The sequence below is a fragment of the Marmota monax genome, unplaced genomic scaffold (assembly GCF_021218885.2).
Source record: "Marmota monax isolate L192 unplaced genomic scaffold, Marmota_monax_Labrador192_F-V1.1 WCK01_AAM20220418_F8-fsc00069, whole genome shotgun sequence".
Classification (NCBI taxonomy): Eukaryota; Metazoa; Chordata; class Mammalia; order Rodentia; family Sciuridae; genus Marmota; species Marmota monax.
The window spans coordinates 7,270,142-7,294,796 of record NW_026695243.1 but is presented as its reverse complement, the minus strand read 5'-3'; the positions used below and the strand labels follow the sequence as shown (position 1 = coordinate 7,294,796).

The 24,655-nt window shown below is 41.1% G+C and overlaps 1 protein-coding gene and 1 non-coding gene across 2 annotated transcripts in view; one reads left to right on the top strand and one right to left on the bottom strand.

The window, feature by feature from the left end:
- Positions 1-22,403, top strand: part of LOC124101289 (phospholipid-transporting ATPase FetA-like) — a 28,791-nt gene extending 6,388 nt beyond the window's left edge. Inside the window, exons 5-16 of the mRNA XM_058578066.1 lie at positions 220-314; positions 3,216-3,411; positions 9,609-9,720; positions 13,889-13,994; positions 14,347-14,494; positions 15,019-15,202; positions 16,577-16,800; positions 18,089-18,172; positions 19,809-20,054; positions 20,230-20,368; positions 21,165-21,295; positions 21,391-22,403. Of these exons, the coding sequence (XP_058434049.1) occupies positions 220-314; positions 3,216-3,411; positions 9,609-9,720; positions 13,889-13,994; positions 14,347-14,494; positions 15,019-15,202; positions 16,577-16,800; positions 18,089-18,172; positions 19,809-20,054; positions 20,230-20,368; positions 21,165-21,295; positions 21,391-21,573 (1,848 nt within the window). The 3' untranslated portion in view covers positions 21,574-22,403. The remainder of the gene's footprint in view (positions 1-219; positions 315-3,215; positions 3,412-9,608; positions 9,721-13,888; positions 13,995-14,346; positions 14,495-15,018; positions 15,203-16,576; positions 16,801-18,088; positions 18,173-19,808; positions 20,055-20,229; positions 20,369-21,164; positions 21,296-21,390) is intronic.
- LOC124101469 (U6 spliceosomal RNA) lies at positions 13,021-13,126 on the bottom strand. The gene has a single exon (XR_006854620.1). It is a non-coding gene; the product is annotated as a U6 spliceosomal RNA (small nuclear RNA).
- Positions 22,404-24,655: the final 2,252 nt, after the last annotated feature.

The window sequence follows — 24,655 nt, the reverse complement described above, 5'->3', positions numbered from 1 at the left end:
CTCCTTTAAGAGGTCCCATGGTCAGATCTGGTGTTTGTTTCAGAAGAGGACCTGCTGATATGGGAGGCCTTATCCACAAGCCATGATGAAAACAGGAGCAGAGAGTACCTGGCCTGAGATTCTGAGGAGGCTATTTGATATCTCCCTCTGTTGTCTACAGGATTAGAATCCCCAAGGGCACCTCCTTTCTCCCTATCTTGTTCTTCTTCTGCCCTGTAGTATTTGGTATACATCAAAAAGAGACTGGTTCCAGCTGCTGGCATGAGAAAAGAAAAACAGATCTATACATCTGGGATCTCTACACCTAAGCATGGGTGTACAAAAGATTAGGGGAATGAGGAGAGAACAAAGAGCAGGTTGGAGAGTGTTTCAGATTATATATATATATTATATTATGTATATTATAATATATAATATATAATCTGAATATATATATTTGGAATATATATATAATCTGAATATATATATATAATCTGAACCACTCTCTATCCTGCCCTTTGTTCTCTCCTTATTCCCCTAATAATATATATTTATATATATATATATATATATATATATATATATATATATATAAATAATTAGGGGAAAATATATATAAATATAAATATATATTTATATTTATATATATTTTTTATATATATAAAATAAGGTAAATAGATTGAAGAAAATTCTGTTTGATTTGGCTATTTAAAGATGACTCTACATTAATATATAGCCAGAAGTCAAAGAAAAGATATCCAATAAGTATATTAAAAGATGTTCAACAGGTGTTGGGGTTGTGGCTCAGTGGTAGCATAGCACACTTGTCTGGCATGTGTAAGGCACTGGGTTTGATTCTCAGCACTGCATATAAATAAATAAAACAACTAAAAAAAAAACTTTAAAAAAAGACATTCAACATCTTTAGTCATTAAGGAAATGCAAATAAAAAACATGAAATATCACTTTATACCCACTACAATGGCTAAAATAAAAAAGATGACTAGACAATAATAAGAGTTGGCAAGGGTTTAGAGAAATTGTAAACTTTATACATCACTGATGGAAAAGTAAAATGACATAGCCATTTTGGAAAACAATCAAATTGCATTTCCTCAGAAAGTTAAGCATAGACTTAACTCATAAAACCGTTTTAGATATTTTGACATGCTTCCTACTACCACCTTAATAGACACTTACAGTGAGGCCTGACTACACTATACTAACCACTAATACCAAACCTATAAGAGTCAAGCTTCAATAACCCACTCATGCAGAAGAACAGCTCCAGGGCCTCTAAGCCAGGGATCAGCAAACAGATCACACAAAAATAGATTATAGGGCTGAGGTTGTGGCTCAGTGGTAGAGCACTTGCCGAGCATGTGTAAGGCATTGGGTTTGATTCTCAGCACCACATAAAAATAAATAAAATAAAGGTCCATTAACAACTGAAAAAAACAAAAATAAACAAACAAAAAACAGGGGGCAGACAATATTTGGCCCCAGGTCCTGGTTTGTTCACCCCAGTACCAAGAGAGAAGAAAAACATATATATAGGGATAAAAGATAATGTTGGGCTGGGGTTGTGGCTCAGCAGTAGAGCACTCACCTAGCATGTGCAAGACCCTGGATTTGATCCTCAGCACCACATAAGAATAAGTAAATAAAATAAAGGTATAAAAAAGGTAATGTTAAAGCATGGTGCTAAATTATTAGTTGAATGGATTACTGAATCTGTCAGTGTTTTATTAAGCTTGTCAAGTGCTTTTATCCTTATCCAATACAAAATCAGTTTCTGCCACTATCATATCCTTCTTAAGAAGTTTCCTGAGCTGGATGCACTGGTGAATGCCTGTAATTCCAGTGGCTAAGACAGGAAGATACCAAGTTCAGAGCCAGCATCAACAACTTAGTGAGACCCTCAGAAACTTAGCAAGACCCTATCTCAAAACAAAAAATGAAAAGGACCAGGGATATAGCTCAGTGGTAAAGTACCCTTGGGTTCAATCCCCAGTACCAAAAACAAAAACAAAACAAACAAACAAAAAAAAAAAAAAACACACAAGTGTCCTGAGATCTTCTCAGGCTGCCAACAGGACAGAAGTTTAAGAGTTGACATTCCTTACATATATTGCTTTTTATTAATTTCACCTGACAGTCAATATCAAACACTCATGAATTACACATGGAATTCTTATAATTCAAATTATGTTTCTCTTTGCTTTTATAATGCCAACATGAATTATTTTGTAGTTTACTATAGTGGCAATAATCTAGAATTATTGCTCATGTGCAGTTCTCCCTACAAAAAATCTGTTTCTAACCCACACTTGCATGTATATTAGTTTTGTCCTAAACCACCCATATTTTCACCCAGCCTTCCTTATGACCATCCTGCAGATGCTTAGCTATGGTTAGTCAGGCTATAACAGTGGCCAAACAGTAAAAACATGCTACCTCACCTAAGAATATTTCAACAATGGCCTTGTTAACACAGCTGGCTGTAGCTAATCAACTGATGGAGACAATTACATAAGCATGTGCTATGTAAGATGTCCATTGAGTATTTGGTGGAGGGAGGAAAGAAGAAAAATTAAAATGAATGTATGCTTGAAAAAGAACAGTAACACCATTAATTGTTTTTTATGAGAACTCCTTCTTTTTACTTTATTATTCCTTTTTTTTTTTGGTACCAGAGATTGAACACAAGGGTGCTCTGCCACTGAGTCACATTCCTAGCCCTTTTAAAATTTTATTTTGATACAGGGTGTTAATAAGTTGCTTAGGGCCTCACTAAGTTTCTGAGGCTGGCTTTGAACTCATGATCCTCCTGCCTCAGCCTCCTGAGCTGCAGGAATTTCAGGTGTGTGCCCCATGCCCAGCTTTCCCTTCATTTTCATGCCACAGTCATTACTAGCCTCTCTGTAGAAGGTGAATTATTATCCCAATTTTATAAAAAAACTAGAAGTCTTAGTTTTCCCCAGAATCACATAGTAAATTATAGCTAACTCTGGGTAAACTATAGCTAAAGGTTAGAACCTTCTCTCTTAGAACTATTCTCAATATTTTAGTTTATGCTGGCCCCATCCTTGGGACATTTTGCTGAGGAAGTTCAAGAGTGGCTTTTTGCTTAGACTAAGCACTAATCCCATGGTACTAACCATTAAATCCTACTTAGCAGGCAGATGGAGCTTCTGGGGTCAATCTTTCACTTTTTAAACTCAGCATTAACCTAGACTAGACTTGGTACACACAAATATCTTCCAGGATTTTGCCAGCGAAGGTCTTCGCACCCTCATGGTGGCCTACCGAGAGCTGGATGATAAATTCTTCCAGACCTGGAGAAAGAAGCACAATGAGGCGTGTCTGTCTGTGAAAGACAGGGAAATTAAATTATCAACTGTTTATGAAGAGATCGAGAAAGACTTGATGGTGAGTGTGAGGATATTGGGGACAGACTGGGAACAAGGATGGTGGTGGTGGTAGCCAGTAAACTAAGCAAAGGTTCTAAGAGTGCATCCAGAGTATCTACAGATGTAGGCTGTCTCTGAGAGGAAAGACAGGTAGGCTCAACAGGAAAGCCCACAGTTTTGGGTCAAGGAGGCTGGGTATTGGAATCCAAGCTGATTAGTGTGTCCTGGAGTTCTGAACCATTGTGAAAAGTGCACTGATTGTAATTTTTTTTTTCTTTCTGGCACTGTTTCTTATCCTGGAGCTGCTCACAAAAACTAAGTAATCTATAAGATCAAGATCCAACTAATGCTCAGATTAAATAGTTCAGAACAAATTGATGGAATAATCAGGACAAGAATATTCATTCATTCAATATATTTATTAAGTGCCTCCTATGTACCAAATTCTGTGCCTATAGCAGTAGAGAAACCAGACAAAAAGCCATCTATAATAGTTAGTATGTCAGATGGTGAAAGTGCTACAAGGGAAAATAAAGCCAGGAAGAGGGAGTATTAACACATGCTGTGTGTTTTGGAGGGGCAGAGGCATTGCTGCTGTTTTAAACAGGGAAGTTAGTCTTCACTGTGAAGAGGAGATCTGAAGACCTAAAGAAGGTGGCAAACATTTAGGGGAATGGAATTAATTGTTAAACTTGGTATCTTAGATATTATGTTGAAGGTTCACTTGATGGTGAGTGGGGGGAGGAGAAGTATGCAGAGAGAAGTAATTTGTGCCCCTTAGATTAGTTCAGTTTGTCTAGCCATTGTTATATGTACATTTTAGTTAATATTACTAGGTATTAAAGAATAAGTTTAATGCCCAAAGTTTTTTAGAAGTAGCAAAATAATCCCTACATAAATATAATTTTATTAGTTTTTAGGAAGAACTATCTTCTGGGAATAACCTTTGTTAATCCACCTCTTGGAGCTGGGGGTAGTCCTGAACTCAGTCACTGGAATGGTGAAGAGGGAGAAGAGAAAGTGTGAGGGGAAGTGTTCTAAAGTTTTAGGTTATAACCATAGATCTATACATGCATTTTTGGTAAAGTACTTGTGTTTATTGTGCACAAAGTTTATACTTTATTTCACAACATCTAAGCTTTCTAAATGTCCTGAGGTGACAGTGTATCATAAAAAGTAGAGCTAGTGAATCAGCCAACTTATAAATATCTTTTTGTTATAATTGATAGAAAAGGTGCATCTTGGTTTTGTTTTATCTTTGGGAAGTGCATATCAGGACTTGTTTATTAGGCTACAGCAGATAGGCAGAAGGAAGCACACAGGGAGAGATGGAATCAAGAGCTCAAGGGTCTACATTTTGATGTGATCCACTGATGTGTATGCATCTCTGACTGAACTATAGGAATACTTTAATTCTGGAAACATGCATTCTTGCTAATATTTTAGTAGTAGAAATCTGATAATGAATGCTCTTAAAAACATGCTTGGTATATTCTGTTGCTTTGTCTTATTTTAAATTGAGCATTAAGAGACTGCATTGTTTTAGTTATAACTCTGCCAATATGTCTATCTGGAGGCCTGTTGCCATTTCTGTCTTCAGTGAAATTTTTGTCCCCAAGAAAGGATTGCAATTTTTTTAACAGATTGAATTGGTATAGTGTATTCTTATTTACCAAAAATACTGATATAGTTTGGGATTTTGAATTGATGAATATTCTTGGATGTGTGGAAAAGCATGATACACACATGATCTCAATCACACAAAATAGGATGTTGTACATGTATATGCATGACATATCCAACTAAGCTGCTTGTGACTTGATGACTTTGCTTTTTGCTTCTGTTTTTCTGTTTCCTGTAATGCACATAATTAATTTTTTAAAAAACAAAAGCTATTTTTAAAAACTCGAAGAAAAAAAAGTGGTAAGCCAAGCAGCCCTCTGGCTTTGCAAATGAGCTTTTCACACAGAGTAGTAGCAAGAGAAAAAAAACCCTGACACAGGAGCAGGCCTAACTTGTTAGCTGGCAGCCAGTGTGGCTGGGACAGTATGAGTAAGGAGGAGAGAATGAAAGGACATGCAATGTGACAAGTAGGAATGGGTCATCATAAGCCAATGTAAGGATTTGTGGTAAATATGGCGAACCATGGAAGAGTTCAACCAGAGAAGTTATATAGCTTTTAAAGTCATTAGTCTGATTGCAGTGTTGATTTATACTCTAGGACAGTAGTACAGGTGAGAGATGATGATGGCTTGAATCAAACAGAAGTAGTAGAAGTGACAAGGAACGGTCAAATTATGTATGGTTTTTAAAAGTAGAGACAACAGATTTTGCTGATGGATTGTGTGGTAAGCCATTCTTATAGACCGTGGCCGCCATTAGAAGATGGCGCCGGCTTCCACTGTGGCCTGTGATAAACAACTCCTTTTTTGGAGAGTTGGCGCGCAATCCCTTACCACCCTATGAGAGAGATCTACGTGGCAGCTTGGGATTGGTATGCGGGAGGCTTTATTAGGCTGTGCTTGGGCGCTCGGTGGGGGGGTCACTAGAAGATGATACATGAAACAAGGCCTGAATAAACTGCTGAAAGAAGAATCCTGTGTCGTGTTTTCCCTTGCCGGCGAGGGGTCGCGACAATTGGTGGCCCGTACGGGGAATTATATTCCTCGAACCCAGGATCCAGAACTTTCAGCAGTCAGGGTGGTGCACTGGTAAGTTCCCAGGTAAAGTGGGAATCCGCAAGCAAATAGCGGGGCGCTCTCTCTGTAAATAGAGAGAGAGCGGGAAAAAGGACGCTCCCCTGTAAAAGGAAGAGAGCGGGGAATTCATAGAACGGAACGCTCCCCTGTAAAAGGAAGAGAGCGGGGATTTTTGTACTTTCACTTTCTTTATAGCTCTAAAAACATTATGGGCGCTACTTCTTCAAGCCCAATTTTGTTGGCCCTAGATGGGTTGCTACGTTCAAAAGGACTTAAGGTAAAGCAGAGCACTTTGCAGATGTTTTTGAGAGAAGCTGCCGGGGCCGCGGCCGCGGTCTGGGCATGAGGATGGCGGTGGGCTCAGTCAAGATGCAGCCGCCGTGCGAGAACCCGGCCCTGGCCGCGGCGGTGGCGGCGGCGGACAGCGCTCTGCGCCGCAGTCCCAGCGCCCGCGAGCCGGAGCGCGAGCAGCCGCCGGCGTCGCTGCGGCCGCGGCTGAAGGACCTGCCTGCACTGCTGCGGAGCGGGCTCACGCTGCGGAGAAAGCGGAGCGCCGCCGGGGGCCGGGACCAGACGGAGCCGGTGTGGGTTCCAGAACGCCTGACAAGAAGAGTCCCGACAAATACATCTGAGTTTAATATAACCACTTTGGCCATTACTTCCCAGGTGTTAATTCCGTTGTCTCCTTCTAATGAGACCTCTAATGCCACTCATTTTAAGGCTTCTCCTTATTGCACCCCTGAGTATGGCTTCCCTCCTATATTTACACCTTGTCAAGATCACTCTTGGGAGAAACATCAGGTCGCCAAAGGTTTTTCCCTTTCCCCCTCTCTCAAAAGGTACTTGTATAATTCTTCCAACAATAATTCCTCTATAGGAGCGAGTTGATCCTGGTTTCAATGGTTGATTTCCAATGAAAAGGGGGCCACAGCCGATGTCTCTGCTCTGGCTTAATTGAGAGGAGTCCAGAGTTGGCTGTTTAATGTGTCTGGCTTTGTACAGGACACTGATAATGGTAGGAGGCTTAAAAACATTTCATACAATTCTCAGGTGTCCAATGCTACACTGCCCTCTGCAGCAGTCTGTCTTCATTCTCCGTTTCTGTTCCTTTTGATCAATGATACCAATACTACAGAATCGGAAATGATTGACTGTTCTAATTGTACATGTGTCTTGTCTGAGTGTTGGAATGGATCCTGGAGCACGGCAGTTGTTATGAAGGTCCCGACTTTCGTCCCGATTCCGGTTACTGCGGATCCGGACTCCTTCCCTATTATTGAGGTGCTCAGGAGCCGTAGGGATTTTGGAATCATGGCAGCTATTGTAACAGCGGTTGCAATATCTGCTGCTGCAGCGGTCACTACCGGAGTGGCCATGGCTAGTCAAGTGCAAACTGCGGCCACGGTTAATCAGGTCATCCAACAAACTTCCAGCATTTTAGAGTCTCAAAGTAAAATCAATCAACATATTTTATCAGGAATTTTGGCCGTTAATCAAAGGGTGGATCTCCTCCAAGCTCAGATTGAGGAATTGTCAGACCTAGTACATTTGGGTTGTGTTGATCATCGTGCACATCTATGTATAACATCTCTCAGATTTAATGATTCCAGAAATACCTCTCAAATCATTGGACAGTACCTGGCTGGAAACTGGTCCATGGAAGCAGAGAAGTTGATCCAGACCCAACTGACACAAATTGCCATGTTGAACAACACTCGTGTGGACCCTGTGACATTGGGCCAATTTACGAATTGGCTGTCTTCTGCTTTTTCTTTCTTTAAGGAATGGGTGGGAGTAGGCATTTTTGGAGCGATATGTTGTTTTGGGATTGTCCTTTGTCTGTGGCTTTTCTGTCGCCTAAGAGCTCGCCATAGCCAAGAAAAGGCTATGATCGTCCCGGCTTTTGCAGCCCTAGAGAATGGTATCTCTCCACAAGTTTGGCTTGCGCAACTTAAGCAATAATTTCCTGGGTTTTGGCCATTGCACCCCAAGTCATCTTTGACATTGCACTGGGTTTGGCATGCCCTCCTCTTCCTGCCTTCCCAGTTATGGAAGGCCCATGCACTCTGCAGGCCTTGTTGCCATTGCACGCAGGTGGGCTTCCATGCTGGTGCTGCACTTTATGCTTTGGACCCTTCGTTTTCTCAGGGGCTGAGGGATGGTGTTGCCACTTCCAACCTCATAGTCACTGACCGGCTACTTGTAAAATCCCCTTTCTTTTTCATCGTCATCACGATGCAGGATGCGAGGCAAGGCACTGCACTTGAGTGATCCATCAACGGACCTCAAGGAAAGCATGTCCTATTGCATGCGGGTTTGATGTCCACGCCCCGCCCTACGAAAAAAGGCGTCGGCTGATATGGGACCAGGTCTAGGGAAGGGCCCTCCTTAGGACTGAACCATACACTGCAGCCACTTCTGCACAGTGGGATAGGACCTCTACTTTCGCCTGCATTGTTTTATAAAATAGAAGGGGGAACTGTGGTAAGCCATTCTTATAGACCGTGGCCGCCATTAGAAGATGGCGCCGGCTTCCACTGTGGCCTGTGATAAACAACTCCTTTTTTGGAGAGTTGGCGCACAATCCCTTACCACCCTATGAGAGAGATCCACGTGGCAGCTTGGGATTGGTATGCGGGAGGCTTTATTAGGCTGTGCTTGGGCGCTCGGTGGGGGGGGTCACTAGAAGATGATACATGAAACAAGGCCTGAATAAACTGCTGAAAGAAGAATCCTGTGTCGTGTTTTCCCTTGCCGGCGAGGGGTCGCGACAGGATTGGACTATTGAGGATGAGAAAAAGAAATATTAAGAATGACCCTGACATTTCTGACCAATCTGATACAGGCCAGCCCTGCTATAAACAGAAATGACTGACACCAAAGGGAAAATATAGAGATCCCTAATCTCCTTCTACATTCAGTCCTTCTACAGGCCTGGCAGAATCAGTAATTCATCCATTTGTCAGTTCTCTGGGCTTATTCTTGTCTCCGCACTGTTGTGTTATTAGAGAGAGAAAGCATGATGTTGGGTCAAGATTCTTTTAATCTAATGTGGAAAAATGTCTTGGAACCCTTAGATATTTCTAATAGGTACAATAGCAAAGTACACCCAAGCCCTTGTAGGGCTGAAGGGAAAACTGGAGTAGGATACAGAGATCCTTCCTTAAGACTTGCCACATTTGAGGACAGGAAGTATGCAGTAAAGCAAGGGAGAAGTGAAGGTGTACTGAGAAACAGATGGTTTAGAAGTAGCACATAACTTCATGAATGACTCAGGCAAATCCCTTCCCTCTCTGGTACCTAATACTAATTTTCTAAATTTGATTTCAATGTGTGGTGGAAAAGTTGTATGTGTAGAGAGGCAAAGTATGCAGAGTGCTATGCCACCAGGATCCTCCAGGACAGAGCTAGCTCACTGAAGATAACACTGAAGTGCCAGTTCAGTTGTTGGGTAGCATATAGTGCTCTCGCGCTCTCTCTCTCTCTCTTCCTCACTCATTGATCTCTCTGTTCGAAGCTGTTAGGGGCCACAGGCATAGAAGACAAACTGCAAGATGGAGTGCCTGAGACAATCATCACCCTGAACAAAGCCAGAATCAAAATATGGGTTTTAACTGGTGATAAGCAAGGTAAAAGAAAGCTCCTAGCCTGCATGACTCTCTTCCTCACCTACTTTAACCATTTCTTTCCTCTTTATTTTCCTTTTTTCTTACCAATTTTCTTGACAAATACCTGTAACTCAGATGAAGTCCCTTCAATGTCTAATTTTGTATACAATTTGCTGAGCATGCACTGTATGCCAGATGCTGTATTTTTCAATGAAAACATACAGATGATCAATCAATCAAACATGACCCCTGTTTCAGCCAGGAACTTAAAAGCTAAAAACTTTATTATTCATTTTTTTATTTTTTGCAGTATTGAACCCAGTATTGGAACCCAGGGCCTCATGTATGCTAGGTAGGTGCTCTACCACTGAGCTACATTCTCAACACCCCCGACCCCGACTTTATTTATTTATTTATTCATTTTGAGACAAGGTCTCACTAAATTACCTAGGGGGGGCCTCAAACTTGCTATCCTCCTTTCTCAGCCTCCAGAGTAGCTAGGCTAAAAACTTTAAAGTTATCTTTGTACACTCTCTGTTGTCTCCAATATCCATTTTCTTAGCATGTCCCACCAATTCTTCTGAAAAATCCTCTTGACTATGTCATCTCCCTAGTTCAACCTTCATCCTCTGTTGTGGTTCTACAAAAATTTCTGAATTGATCTGTCTTTTGCCGTTACTAATTTCAGCGTGGCCTATATACAATCATCAGTTTAATTTTCCTCAAATTTTATGGTGTTACTCCTCTGCTCAGGGACCTACAGGGATTCTACATTATAAAGGTCAGATTCTATCTGATCTTCAAGACCTTGAAACTGGATGTGGGGGCACATGCCTATAATTCCAGTGACTTGGGAGGCTGAGGCAAGAAGAATTCAAGTTTAAGGTCAGTCTGGGCAATTTAGCAGACCCTGTATCAAAATTTTAAAAAGGCTGTGCATGTGACTCAGTGGTAAAGCACCCCTGGGTTCAATCTCCATTTCTTCAAAAAAAAAAAGAAAAGAAAAGAAAAGAAAAAGAAAGGAAGTTCTTGGTAAACCATTGCTACCTATACAACCTTATCTGCATCCTAATATAACCATTATCTTCAATATGTCCCAAACAAACCAATTCCTACTCTAGGGTCTATGTTTGGGTTGTTTCCCTACTTGAAATACCTTTTCCTTTCCTTAAACACTTTTTTTGTGGGGGATAGAGGAGTAGCTTTAGCTTAAAATATTTCTCTTTTATTATTAGTACATTATAGTTATACATAATAGTTGGGTTCATTTTGTCATAATCATGCATACATTAAATTTAATTTGTTCCATTTTGGTCTCTGGTGCCTCCTCTTCCCCTCCCCTCCTCCCACACACTATTTTTCTTCTTCTACCCTGCTGGCCTTCCTTTTACTTATTTACTTATTTATTTTTAGTTGGTGCTTTATAGATATACATAAAGGTGAAGTTCACTATTATATGTATATATACACATAGCATAATTTTTTCAAATTCAGTCTGCATTTCCTCCCCTTTCCTGTCCCTCTTTCCTTCCCCTCAATATCCTTCTATTCCACAGATCTTCCCTCTATTCTTATGAATTCATTCCCTCCTCTAGCTTCCCTTCCCCCTCCCCTTATTTTCCTCTAGCTTCCACATATGAGAGAAAGCATTTGACTCTTGATTTTTTGAGTCTGGCTTATTTCACAGCATGATACTCTCCGGATCTATCCATCTACTGGTAAATGCCATAATTTCATTATTTATGGTTGAGTAAAACTCCACTGTGTATACATACCATGTTTTCTTAATCCATTCATCAGGCACCTGGGCTGGTTCCATAACTTGGCTATTGTAAATTGTGCTGATGTGCCTGTCTCATTATAGTGTGCTGATTTTAGTTCTTTGGGGTAAATACTGAGGAGTGGGATAGCTGGGTATATATATAGTGGTTAATATCCCTGTTCTTCTGAGGAATCTCCATATTGCTTTCCAAAATGATTGTACTAATTCACAGTCCCACCAACAATGTATAAGTGTACCTTTTTTTCCATATCTTCACCAGCATTTATTATTATTTGTATTCTTGATGATTGTCATTCTAACTAGAATTAAGATGGAATCTCAATGTAGTTTTGATTTGCATTTCCCTGATTGCCAGTAATGTTGAAATTTCTTCACACATTTTTTGGTCATTTGTTTTCTTTCTTTCTTTTTGAGAATTATCTATTTAATTCTTTTGCCCATTTATTCATTGGATTATTTGGGGTGTTTTGGTTTGCTTTAGTTTGGTGTTAAGCTTTTTGATTTCTTTATATATTCTGGATATTAATCCCCTGTCAGAGGAGTAACTGGCAAAGATTTTCTCTCATTCTGTTGGCTGTCTCTTCATGCTCTTAATCATTTCCTTTGCTGTGCAGAAGCTTTTTAATTTGATGCTATCCCACTTACTGATTCTTGGTTTTATTTCTTGAGCTTTAGGGGTCTTGTTAAGGAAGTTGGTGCCTGTGCCAATATGTTGGGCTGTTAAACCTATGTTTTCTTCTAGAAGCTGAAAAGTTTGGGGCCCAATTCCTAAGTCATTGATCCACTTTGATTTAACTTTTGGGCCAGGTGAGAGATAGGGTTCTAGTTTCATTCTTCTACATATGGATATCCAGTTTTTCTACCACCATTTGTTTAAAAGGTTGTCTTTTCTCTAACATATATTTTTGGTTCCTCTGTCAAGTATCAGATGACTCTAACTATGTGGGATTGACTCTGTGTCTTCTATTCTATTCCACCGGTCTTCATGTCTATCTTGATGCCAATACTGTGATGTTTTTGTTACTATAGCTCTGTAGTATAATTTGAGATCAGGTATTGTGATATTTCCAGCATCACTCTTCTTGCTCAAGATTGCTTTGGCTATTCTGGGTTTTTTATTCTTCCAAATGAATTTAAGACCATTTTTTCTAGTTCTGTGAAGAATATCATTAGTATTTTGTTGGAGATTGCGTTGAATATGTATAATACTTTTTGGTAATATGGCCATTTTGACAATATTAATTCTGCATATCCAATAACATGGAAGGTCTTTCCATCTTCTAAGGTGGTCTTCATTTTCTTTCTTCAGTGTTCTATAGTTTTTATTTTAGGGGGTCTTTCACCTCCTTGGTTAGATTTATTCCCAAGTATTAAAAATATGAGGGCGGGGATGTGGCTCAAGTGGTAGCACGCTCGCCTGGCATGCGTGCGGCCCAGGGTTCGATCCTCAGCACCACATACAAACAAAGATGTTGTGTCCGCCAAAAACTAGAAAATAAATATTAAAATTCATTCTCTCTCTAAAAAAAAAAATAAATAAAAATATGAAACACTTCACAAATTGGCATGTCATCCTTATGCAGGGTCCATGCTAACTTCTCTGTATCCATCCAATTTTAGTATATGTGCTGCCAAAGCAAGCACCCGTAACACTCTTACTCATCCTTCAAGGCCTTCCTTCAAGAAAGTTCCTGTGACAATTGCAATCTCTCTTCTGAATTTCGATACTACTTGTGGCCAGGGTTCAGGACTTAATTTTTAAAAATGTTTTCCTTTGTATGAATTTATTTCAAATTCCAGGTTTTCTAATGTAAAGAAGGGATACAACTTAAACATGCCTCAGTTCCCCATAAAGTCTAGGATGGAGCTGAATGTGGTGGTACATCCCTATAGTCTCAAGATGAGGCAAGAGGATCACAACTTTGAAGCTAGCCTGAGCAAATTAGTGAGACCCTGCTTCAAAATTAAATTTTAAAAATTAAAAAGGCTGGGGATACAGCTCAGTGGTACAGTACTCCTGGGTTCAATCCCTAGTACTGCCAAAAAGGGCGGGGGCGATAAATAGGCACAGTCATGTTCTAAGAAATATATCCTGATTGCCTACAGAAGTGGATACAGACAGATTTTACTTTCAGCAATAGGAAAAGGCTTTCTAGAGAAAGCTAAGCCTGAATGGTTCTAGTTATTAATAAATTATTCACAAATCTGTACCAAGTAGACACTCATCTGTCAATGTTTGAATGAGATTTTCACTGATTCATAAAAAATAAACTTTGCATCCAAGGCAAATGTAGACAAGTGAAGTTGAAGCCCACTGTTAGTGCGTATGTAAACTATACCCTGTGACAACCCTGTCCCAATCTATAAACGCCAGCCAAAATGAGATCTGTGTTGCCTTTCCTACAGAAACTGCTGTGAACATTGCCTACTCCTGTAATGTATTTGAGGATGAAATGGATGAGGTGTTTGTGATTGAAGGCAAGGACAATGATACAATTCTGCAAGAACTCAGGTACAGTTTGGAGGGTGGCCACAGCTAATCCCTAGACCAAAGATTCCCTACACGTCTCTTCCCCCAATGTGAACTCTACAACATCAGAAGGAATAAAGAAGAAATGCAGCAGGGAGGAAAATCTGAATATTTAAGAGAATTTTATAAAGAAGCACTCAGACTAGAGGAGTTGGAGTGTGGAGGATGGAGAAGTGAGGTTCATGGTGCTCAGGAACCTACAGCAGTAGCAGGTCTCAAGAGACAGTCAAGTCTAAGGTCCTGGCCAGTGCTTTGTAGAGTACTTGTACCTTTCTTGACTACTTTCACCATGGGCACATTTTCCTAAGCTCTGACCACTATTCTTGGTTTTCAGGACAGCAAGGGGCAGGATGAAACCTGAATCTCTACTGGAATCAGACCCAATCAACATTTACCTAAAGAGGAAGTCCAAAAGGTCCTTCACAATGCCTGAGGAGGTGCCCTCTGGTGACTATGGCTTAATCATCAGTGGCTACAGTCTGGTAGGCAATAGAGTTATAACTCTTCTTCCAAGGAACTCCCTTCCTAGGTTCAACACACTTCAGGGAAATTTCAAGACCTCTTCCCTATTCTTAGCTGTCCTATTGCCCATCTCTCAGATGCCAATGCCTGAAAGACACCTTTCCCCAAGATACTCTTGGCATGAATAAATGAAGAAAGGAAAGCCAAGGGAAAACTCCTTCTTGATCCAAATTCTTTACTACTGATGTGACCTGTCACTTAGAAGAAACAGGAACCCAGCAGAACCAGACCGCCAAGAAGTCACTTAGCCTCATATAGCCCTATCAACTGATTTGACTTAATGAGAGGCCTGACTAGTTTCCCATTTGAGGCTCAGCCAGAGAATACCTAGAATTGCCTTAGGGGTTTGGCCTTCCTTTGGGGTAGATAACCTTGGGAGCAGCTATGCCTACCCTATGAAAGAAAAGAGTTTGAATGCAAGGGGAGGAAACTCGAAAGGTCATTTCTGGGCAACTTGAAGAGTGGGTATGTCTTGGTGTTGCAGGCTTATGCTCTAGAAGGGAACCTGGAGTTGGAACTGCTACGAACAGCAAGCATGTGCAAGGGGGTAATCTGCTGCCGGATGACACCCTTCCAGAAGGCCCAGGTGGTAGAGCTGGTGAAGAGGTACAAGAAGGTGGTGACACTGGCCATCGGGGATGGGGCCAATGACGTCAGCATGATCAAAGGCATGTGAGCAGAAGGGGGGGCATTAGTCCTCAGTCATGACTTGCCTCTTTCTTCCTTCATGGGCAAAATTGATCTGAGTGGCATTGTATTGCTGACTCATACTCCTACCTATTAAGCAGTACACAGTGATAATGTTTTGCAACTCCATTCCTGTTCCTCTACACCTGCATTCCCACTTATTTACACCTGCAGATATTTGCCCATATCCACAAGTGTTCAGATTCATTTACTTAACTATGAAGGTAAATACATAGAAACTCATGGCTCCCACAAGAATATGTGTATTCATTCATAAAACAACAAGCTATACAACTACCATACCACCTGAGATGACATCAAGGCCCACAGAAAGAACCCCTGGGCAGGAGTCATAGTCTGCTCTTTTTTTGAAGGATGTAGGCTATGAGGCCTAATGCAGCCCAACGCTGTGTTCCCAAGAACTTGCCCTGGTTCCCCTGGCTGGGAGAGAATAGATTTAGTGATCACTTTGGACCAATAAAAGCAAATGGCTGAAATTTACTTGTTTTAATTTCAGATGAATATTATTAGCCTCCAGCAGTTTGTTGATCAGGGAGATATGGACAAAATATAGAGGTCCTCTAGTCTCATCTCTTTACCCACACAGGAAACACTAGCAGATATTCCAGCCTCAATTTCAATACTATCAAGTGTTCTTGCTATCTTAACCGTTTCTAGAATCACTCTGGTCTTTAGAGCCTGAGATTAAGCAATGCAGTAGGAGGTATATACCAGATCAGTGAATTTGACCAGAATAATAGTGAATTACCACAGACTGATTAAAACTTTTAGGAACTTCAATCTTATATTCCATCAAGTACAATCTTTGCTTTATCCAGAAAAATTCTCCTGAGACCTACTGAAGAGTTTATCTTTCACTGAAAAACTATTGCTCCCAATAGTTCAGGTTTCAGTCCCTTAGGTAAACTTAAATAATTAAATATTGTATTAGATTGGCATCCATTTTGCATCCTTGATTTAAGTGACTTCCATAGATAATAAGATATTTAAACCTTAACATCTAGATGTGGGAAAGAGTCTAAAGGGATAGAGTAGAAGCAAAAAATATCTGGGACAACTTTTGAGTTATTACTGGCCATACCAGGCATTCTTGAGTGGCAGCATTCAAAAAAAGTACAGAAAGAGACTGTTTTCCAGGTTGTGGGGGAGGGGCACTCCATTAAGGGGGAAGGACTCTACTTAAGGAACTGCCATTTTGAATTGAGCCTGAGTATTTTCCAAATGTAAAACACGGGGTTTATGCAACATTATCCAGCATTTCCTTTACATTTCTCAGGGTGGGAGTCTTAACAAATAAGCTCTGTGGCTTAGAATCTTCTGGGCTTTCACTGCAGCTGCCCACATTGGGGTCGGCATCAGCGGCCAGGAGGGGATGCAGGCCATGCTCAACAGTGACTTTGCCTTCTCCCAGTTCCGCTACCTTCAACGTCTGCTGTTGGTACATGGCCGCTGGTCTTATAATCGCATGTGCAAATTTCTCAGCTTCTTCTTTTATAAGAATTTTGTCTTCACCTTGGTGCACTTCTGGTATGCTTTCTTCAACGGATTCTCTGCACAGGTAGGAGTTCATTGGGGATGGGGCCAATGATGTCAGCATGATCAAAGGCATGTGACCCTAATCATCTTGGTCTTCTCTAGTCACTCACACTTTAACAAGCTCAGACCTTTTTCTACCTCTAGAGACCAATGTATGACACACTGCCATCCATCCATAGCTTTATGACAACCCATAAAGCTTTTCACCCCATATTGATCCCATCTCCCAACCCTGCACTAATTGTAGATTTCCAAACCATAAAGATTCTGGCCTAGCTCTGTTCTTAATACCTACCTTCAGAAATCTTCCTAATAAGTTAGTTTCACTTTTTCTTTAACATTGGCATTATAATTTCCAAACACATGTGATGGGAAATATTGATGGACCTAGAATTTTTCTTAGCATCCAAAATATCCTATGGAATAGGCTAAGGCCTCTGGGTCCTGCCAGACAAGCTATTCTGACATTCACTACAGCTTCCCTTTACTTCTCCTTCCTACCCTGACTGCCTGCACCCCTGTCCCAAACACACACACACACACACACACACACACACACACACAGTTGCTGCTTGGGTGAATTAATTCCTCATTTGAAATATGAAATTTCCGTAACCATTCTGGGGAAAAGTGACACCTGAATTTTGATGTTTTAAGAGCAGTCCCCTTCCTATAAGTTTTTCAGGAGTCTGTCAAGATTACCAAAAGAAACCACCTCAGAAATGACCAGTCAGCAGACTGTGGACTGTGGGAGACTGTATACCCTCAGGGCCTAGCCAAGCCAGTCTGGTTTGTGGGAGGTGTGTGTGTGTGCTACATGTGTTGCTGCTGACCTCTTGTGGATAGTAAGGAAAGAGTTCCTTTCTTGTTCCCAGAATGGAACACCCAGCTGTAGAAGGTTCGATGAATCTATTCCCTTTGCCAGTGTTAGATGTCCAGTGCTACAGAAGCCACTGAACCCATATAAGGCAGAAAAAGAAAACAGCCTAAAGGTTTACTTGCCTGGTAGTGCCTAGGTGTGGCTCCACTCTTGAGTCCTTTCTCTGCAGGAAGGAGCAGAGCAGGTTATGGTGCAGATCAGCATTGAAAGCTTGATGTGGCCTGGCACCAGCCTTGGACAGAGGGTTCTACATACAGTAGGATCAAATAAAAAATTGGAGCTCTCAGTCAAATTCTGAAATCCATACTAACTCTGGGTTAGTATGGTGGTGACTAAGGCAGCCAGGGGAGGGCTATCTTGGGCCTGGGAGGTGGAGGTGGGACTTTGGAGGAGAGAGGAGAATTTAAAAATCTCCTTGGTATTCTTCCAGGCAGTCTATGATACCTGGTTTATCACCTGCTACAATTTGATTTACACCTCCCTCCCTGTCCTGGGCTTGAGTCTATTTGATCAGGTAAGACCAGAAGCAAGCCTCTCAGTCAGGGTTGAAGCCCCTGAACCCTTGAGGAATATTCCCAAGAGTGGGGTAAAGAGCAAGAACTGAACTCAACAAAATTAACTGTAAAGAAAATAATTTCTAGAGCAAGTAAAGGAGCTTATTGCCTGGAATAGGTATCATGAGAAAAACAAAAAATCCTCCTGCACTGAAAATAATCACCAGTTTTTAAAAATCAGGTTTTCCTGTCTCAACTTTATCTTTAGAGAGAGAAACATGGAAATTATGCTGTATAGTACATTGAGTGTATCCAAAAGTAGTAAAATGAAAGAGAGCTACTGGATCAGGACTGGGTAAAGCAAGGGGCTTCAAGAAAGGGGATTCCCTAGCAGGGTGTGGTGGTACATGCCAGTAATTCCAGCAGCTTGTAGGCTGAAACAGGAGGATCTCAAGTTCAAAGCCAGCCTCATCAACTTAGTGAGGCCCTAAGCAACTTAATGAGACCATCTCAAAATAAAAATTAAGGAAAGGACAGGGATGTGACTCAGTGGTTGAGTGCCTCTGGGTTCAATCCCTCATACCAAAAACAAAAACAAAAAAACCAAAGATGATTACCATTTAGAGATGATGAGGATGAGCTAAGCCAAGCAGGAAAGACTAGGTGGGGAGTCCTAAGGAACAAGCATGGGAGCATGTGTATTCCATGCATCACAGGGAGCTAGACCAGGATATACCCTTTGTCCTTCTCAGAAATTTTCTGCATGTTGAGGGTCCTAGTATCCCTTCCCCCGCCTCTTCTATGCCAGTCTCAACTCCTGAGCACCACAGTAGACAAGGAGCATCCAAAGAGTTGTAAAGCAACTGAAATAGGACATCATGGAATCATGGTTCCCAGTCTCCATCAGGGTAGTAGCACTGAAAGAAATTCTACATGAAGTAGTCGCCAAACCTCAGAAAGACAAGAGGGATAGATTGTGTTACTCAGTAGTACTATCCTGCTTCGATGATCTAGTTCCAGTCATCTACCACTGAAGCCATGCCCCAAGTTTTGAATTTCAAGTTTCATATTTGGAAAATGAAGACAAGCCAGCATCATTCATACAGAGAATTCTCCCACCTTGAGTTCATCAGTAGCTATGGGAGGGAATAGGAAGAACATCATGAACACAGATGTTTCCGAAGGACTAACTAGTCCCCCATTGGCTTCCTGTTCTTTACCCATTAGCTTTTAACACACACACACACACAAAAAAAAAAAAAAAAAAACAAAACTAAAGGAACACTTACACTTGGGGACCCATGTTTTTAATGCCACCCCCATTCCATTCCAAGCTCCAGTCCTCCCTTACAGCTACCCCCAAACCAAACTCCCTTTCACAATTCTCTAATCCTGAATGCCTCCAAGTGCTTCTCATCATCCTGACCTTCTCCTAGCTTCCTTCTACTACCTTGATCCTTGCCTAGAGAGGAGGACTTCAGGAAGGGTCTGTGGTCACTGCCCTGTTCTCTGGTTCCACTTCTCAAGTACTCCATGAGGAAGCTCCTAGGCAGCCTGGCAGCAGACACAAATGAGGGGAGACACCTCTACTCTGATGGAGATGGGACCTTCTATGGAGAGACTCTGAGCCTTCCTCCTTCCCTCTGGTATTTCCAGGATGTGAATGAAACATGGAGCCTACATTTCCCAGAGCTGTATATCCCAGGCCAGCACAACCTCTATTTCAACAAGAAGGAATTTGTGAAGTGTTTATTACACGGGATCTACAGTTCCTTTGTGCTGTTCTTTGTCCCCATGGGAACAATTTACAACTCAGCACGCAGTGATGGAAAGGACATCTCCGACATCCAGACCTTTTGCCTGCTAGTACAAACCTCCTTAATCTGGGTGGTCACAGTGCAGGTGTGGCCACTAGCAGTGGGAATGAGGGGATTGGATGGGGAGCTGTCTAGAAAGACAGGGAGGTAAGGAGGGGGGGAGACAGAAAGGAGCATTCTCCATCACAGAATTGGAGAAGGGAGGTGGCTACTAGAGATCGCAGGTTATAGGGTATTGCACATAACCTAGTGCTTTTCAGATTGCCCTGCAGACAACCTACTGGACGATGATAAGCCACTTCTTCATCTGGGGTAGCCTGGGTTTCTACTTTTGCATCTTATTCTTCCTGTACAGTGATGGCTTGTGTCTAATGTTCCCCACCATCTTTCAATTCCTAGGTAAGACCCTGGCCAGTAGGTGGGGGAGGTACCAAGTATATTTATTAAATAAATGTTTACTGAGAGGCTATTACTATGTGCTAAGCTCTGTGAATAAAGAGATAAGAAATGATCTCTAACCTAAAGGGACTCAAAATCTAGGTAGGACTACCTAGATAGGATTCAAAAATATTTTACCTTAGAGTTTCCATGATTTTTTTTTTCAAATATCTAGTTTGATCTTCACGGGAATACTATGATGTAGGCAGGGCAAGAATTATTAGCACCATTTTGGAGACTGGAGGGTTTTTTTCAATTAAATGACTCAATATAGGTCTCCTGATTCCAGTCAACATCCTTTATACTGTAGCATTACTGCCTTATTGTCTCCTGTATTCATTTCTCTCTGTCTCAAGTCCACTTCATGAGGATAAAATACAGAAAGAGTAGCCATATAGATGTCCTTGGCTTCTATCTCTTGTCAGGCCACTAACTCACTTTTCTCCTCTAAAGCTTTCTGTCCCATTTTTGTATACAAGCCAATGTACTAGGATTCCCCATTACCTACCCCCACTCTCCTGCCTGCCCAGCCTGTAGAGGGAGACAAAAGTATGTAAATTCACAGTGACTGCACAAAGGACCCAACTGCAATTATTTTGCATTTATATCATTCCTCAGGAGACCAGACTGTCTCCAAATCAATAACATCCTTCTTTGGACTAGAGAGCTATCTAAGTTCTGGCTAATACTGCCCACTCCTAACCTCTCCCCTTTCTCCAGACTGTTTGCCTTACCCCTCCTTGCTCATTGTGTACAGGTGTGGCTAGGAACACTATGAACCAGTCACAATTGTGGCTGGGCCTTATCCTCAGTGTGATCCTCTGTATAATTCCTGCATTTGGGTACCAGTTTCTCCAACCACTAATTTGGCCTCTCAGTGTGGACAAGGTAAGTGGAACAGGGAGCCTACCCAGATATGATTTATAATCCTTTTCCCCTTTGCCTTTGTGAATAAAACCCCGTCCCCCATGCTCTGGATACAGGTTTTGGACACAATTCATTATGGCAAGATATCGCCACCACAAGTTCAAGTCCGGACCAAAGTGAAACACCTAGGCCTGCGACGTTCTGCCTATGCATTCTCCCACAAACAGGGCTTTGGGGCCCTCATCACTTCTGGAAAGACAACAAAGGCCAAGAAAAACAGCTTTCCTCTTAAAAAGTAGAGCCCTTAGGGAAACCCAAAAACAGTCAGTTATTGTTCTTCCTCCCTTGTATACATGCAATTTAGAAAGGAGGGATTAGAGTCCCTGGGAACAGCATAAACCTGCTCCTCCACTCTCAGGACTGGGACTCAGCCTCTTCATTCCCCAGAAAGGCTGTGCCCAGGTAAGGCAAGAGGTAAGGAAAGAGTCCTCAGATATCTGCCAGAGTTGTAGCATTTCAAGAAAAATCAATCTCAGGCTTCCCTTCCACCATCCCTCTCAAGTTTTAATCCAGAAAAGCAAATGTGGAAGTAGAGGTGGTAGAGGGACAGTGCAGGGAAGGAGAAAAAGAAGATAGGACCTAAGAATCTTACTTTGGACCCTATCTCCCATACCCAGAGCATAACCTTCCCAGGGGCCCATAGGAACGTATTTCCATCCTAGCACTCACTCTTCTTAGGTTTATTTGGGAGATTTAGAGTGAGTATTTTGCTGGCCCTGATAGCAAAAGTGGGAGGCAGCTTTGGAGAGTTGGTCTTGAGAAGCCAAAGGAGAGTTTCTGGACTCCAAAAAAGGATGTGGTTCTTGCTGGGATAAGTTGCTCAATATTTTGCTTTCTTCCCCTCTCTTTTGACCCCTTTGACCCAAGAACTGATGCATGATCAGACCTCAGAACCAGGATGGGAAAAATGGAGAGGATTTTTTTAGAACTCATGTCTTAGGGGGATATAACCATAATTGATGAGCATCTGTCTTCATTCCATAAAATTATTTTGAGAAGAAATTGTATATATTTGGAATATTGTTTCTAAGAAGTTTATGGTAAAATAAATTGCATATTTTTGAGTGAAGAGATTTGTGTGGCTTATTGGGGTCCAAGTGATTATAATATAGTCTGAGCAATATCATTTTCCCACAGACCCCTCACATTTTTCCCCCTTCAAATTAGACCAACATATTCCCTCTTGGCTGTCTCCCCTTTTTTTCAGTTCCACTCTTCTGCCCTGTCTTGCTAAACTCTATCTTTGCTTCAGGTGACCACACCTTTTATCTCTATAGTGTTTTCCTCTTTGTATTCCTTAAATATTGGTTCCTAAAGCTCCATCATAGGTTCTCTGCTCATTTTTCCCTGTATCCCTTTTCTTAGTGACTTTGTCCAAACTCTTGACTTCATTTACCAACAGAAAGATGGTAGCCGTCATCTCTCTGGGGAGGTATAGATCCATATATTAAACCAACTCTGAGATCTTTCACTTAGCTGAGGCTTTGGAAACATAAATTCAAACCTGCTCAACCTGATCATTTTCCCCCAGATTTTAATAGGATGCCACCACCATCATTCTAGTGATCCAAAGCAGAAAGATGGGAATCATCCTTTACTTCTTCCTCTAGATTGAAGATCCAGTCAGTAATCAAGTCATGAAATTCTCTATCCTTATTTCTTGTTTTATCTTCCCTTCCACTATTGCTATCATTGCCTTTGCTCAGACTTTCATCAACTCTTAACTTGGATTCTGGCATAAAATCTCCAACTTAATTTATCTGATTCTTTCCCTTCAACAGCATCAATAATATTATTTCCAGAGTAATCTTTCTGAAAGGAAAATTGTGTTATATCAAGCGCCAGTTTACCATCCTTTGAGGACTCCCCAAGCTTTCTAGATCAAGTTAAAATGTGGACACTTTATTATTGGGCCCTCTCTAGCCCTGTCTTCCATGACTAGTCATGAATTTCTGGTCTTCATGTCATAAAATATACTGTTCTCATATTCTAAAATGCTTTCCCCCACTCCTTTCTTTATCTAGTGAATTTTTAGTCATCCTTCAAATTCAGGTTATTTGGAATTAAGAGAAAGATGATGGTTTGATGCCACTCAATATATTAAGCACCACTGAATTGTATACTTTTAAATGGTTAATTTTATGCATTGCTCACCTCAATTTAAAAAAAAAAAAAAAAAGCTCAGATTAGGCATATCTCTTCCAGGAGGTTTTCCTAATTCTTTAATGTGGTTTATATGCCTGCCCTATGTACTCAATTACTTCTCTATACATACCTCTATCAGACATACTTGTTAGGAGGCATTGTAATCATTGATTTTCTTTCTAGACCCAGCATACACTAAATCTTTAATAAATGTCTGTTGAATGAATGAAAGAATATTGAAGTCTTCTGCTTCTCTACCTGTATGTCTTATTTTCATAAATAGCAACACTACCCAAGAGCTCAAACCAGAAACTTGGAAGTTGTGCTGGACTCTTCTCCACTATTCCTCTAACCCAAATCTACTCAGTAAGTTCCAGATTCTGAATCAGAAACGTCTTCATTTTTTTTCCTTTCTCCCATCCAAGAACTAATTAGGCCCAACCCCACTTAGTTTCCAAGATTGGGTACATTCAGTGTGGTATGGCTATAGACAATTTTTCCCTTTCTTATTCTTAATCCTGCTGCTCTCACTATAGCAACATCTGCTATGGTATGAGTGGGTATGTGTGGGACACTGAGGATTGAACCTAGGGACACTTTATCACTGAGCTACATTCCCAGGTCTTTTTGTTGTTGTTGTTGTTGTTCTGTTTTAGACAGGATCTCACCAAGTTGCTAAGGCTGACCTGGAACTTGTGATCCTCCTGCCTCAGCCTCCCAAGTCACTGGTATAACAAGAGTATGCTATCACATCTGTTATATAATCTCATTCTTGCCATACCACATCATTTCAGAACTAAAGGTTCCATCATCTTCAGAAGCATTTATGGCTTGGCTCTTTCTGTTCTCTCTCCATACTTTCATCCCTTCTTTGTTTAATATCTGCTCTTAACTCAGATAGGGTAACTTCTTCCAGAAAAATAACACAATCTCATATTCTGAGTTAACTGCCTCTTTCTTGTGCGAGAGTACCTTGCACCTTTCCTTTCTTTCCATTTTCCAAAGTTTGAATATTTGATCATTCATAGGCCCCTTTTAATTATGGCTTACTTCTCTGCCTTCTCTGCTAGACCATTTTGAATGATCATATTTTTTAGGGCAATAATATTCTCATTCATTCTCTCTCTCTCTCCAAGCAGAAATGCTAGCACTTAGATTTTTATGTTTTTCAGTGAA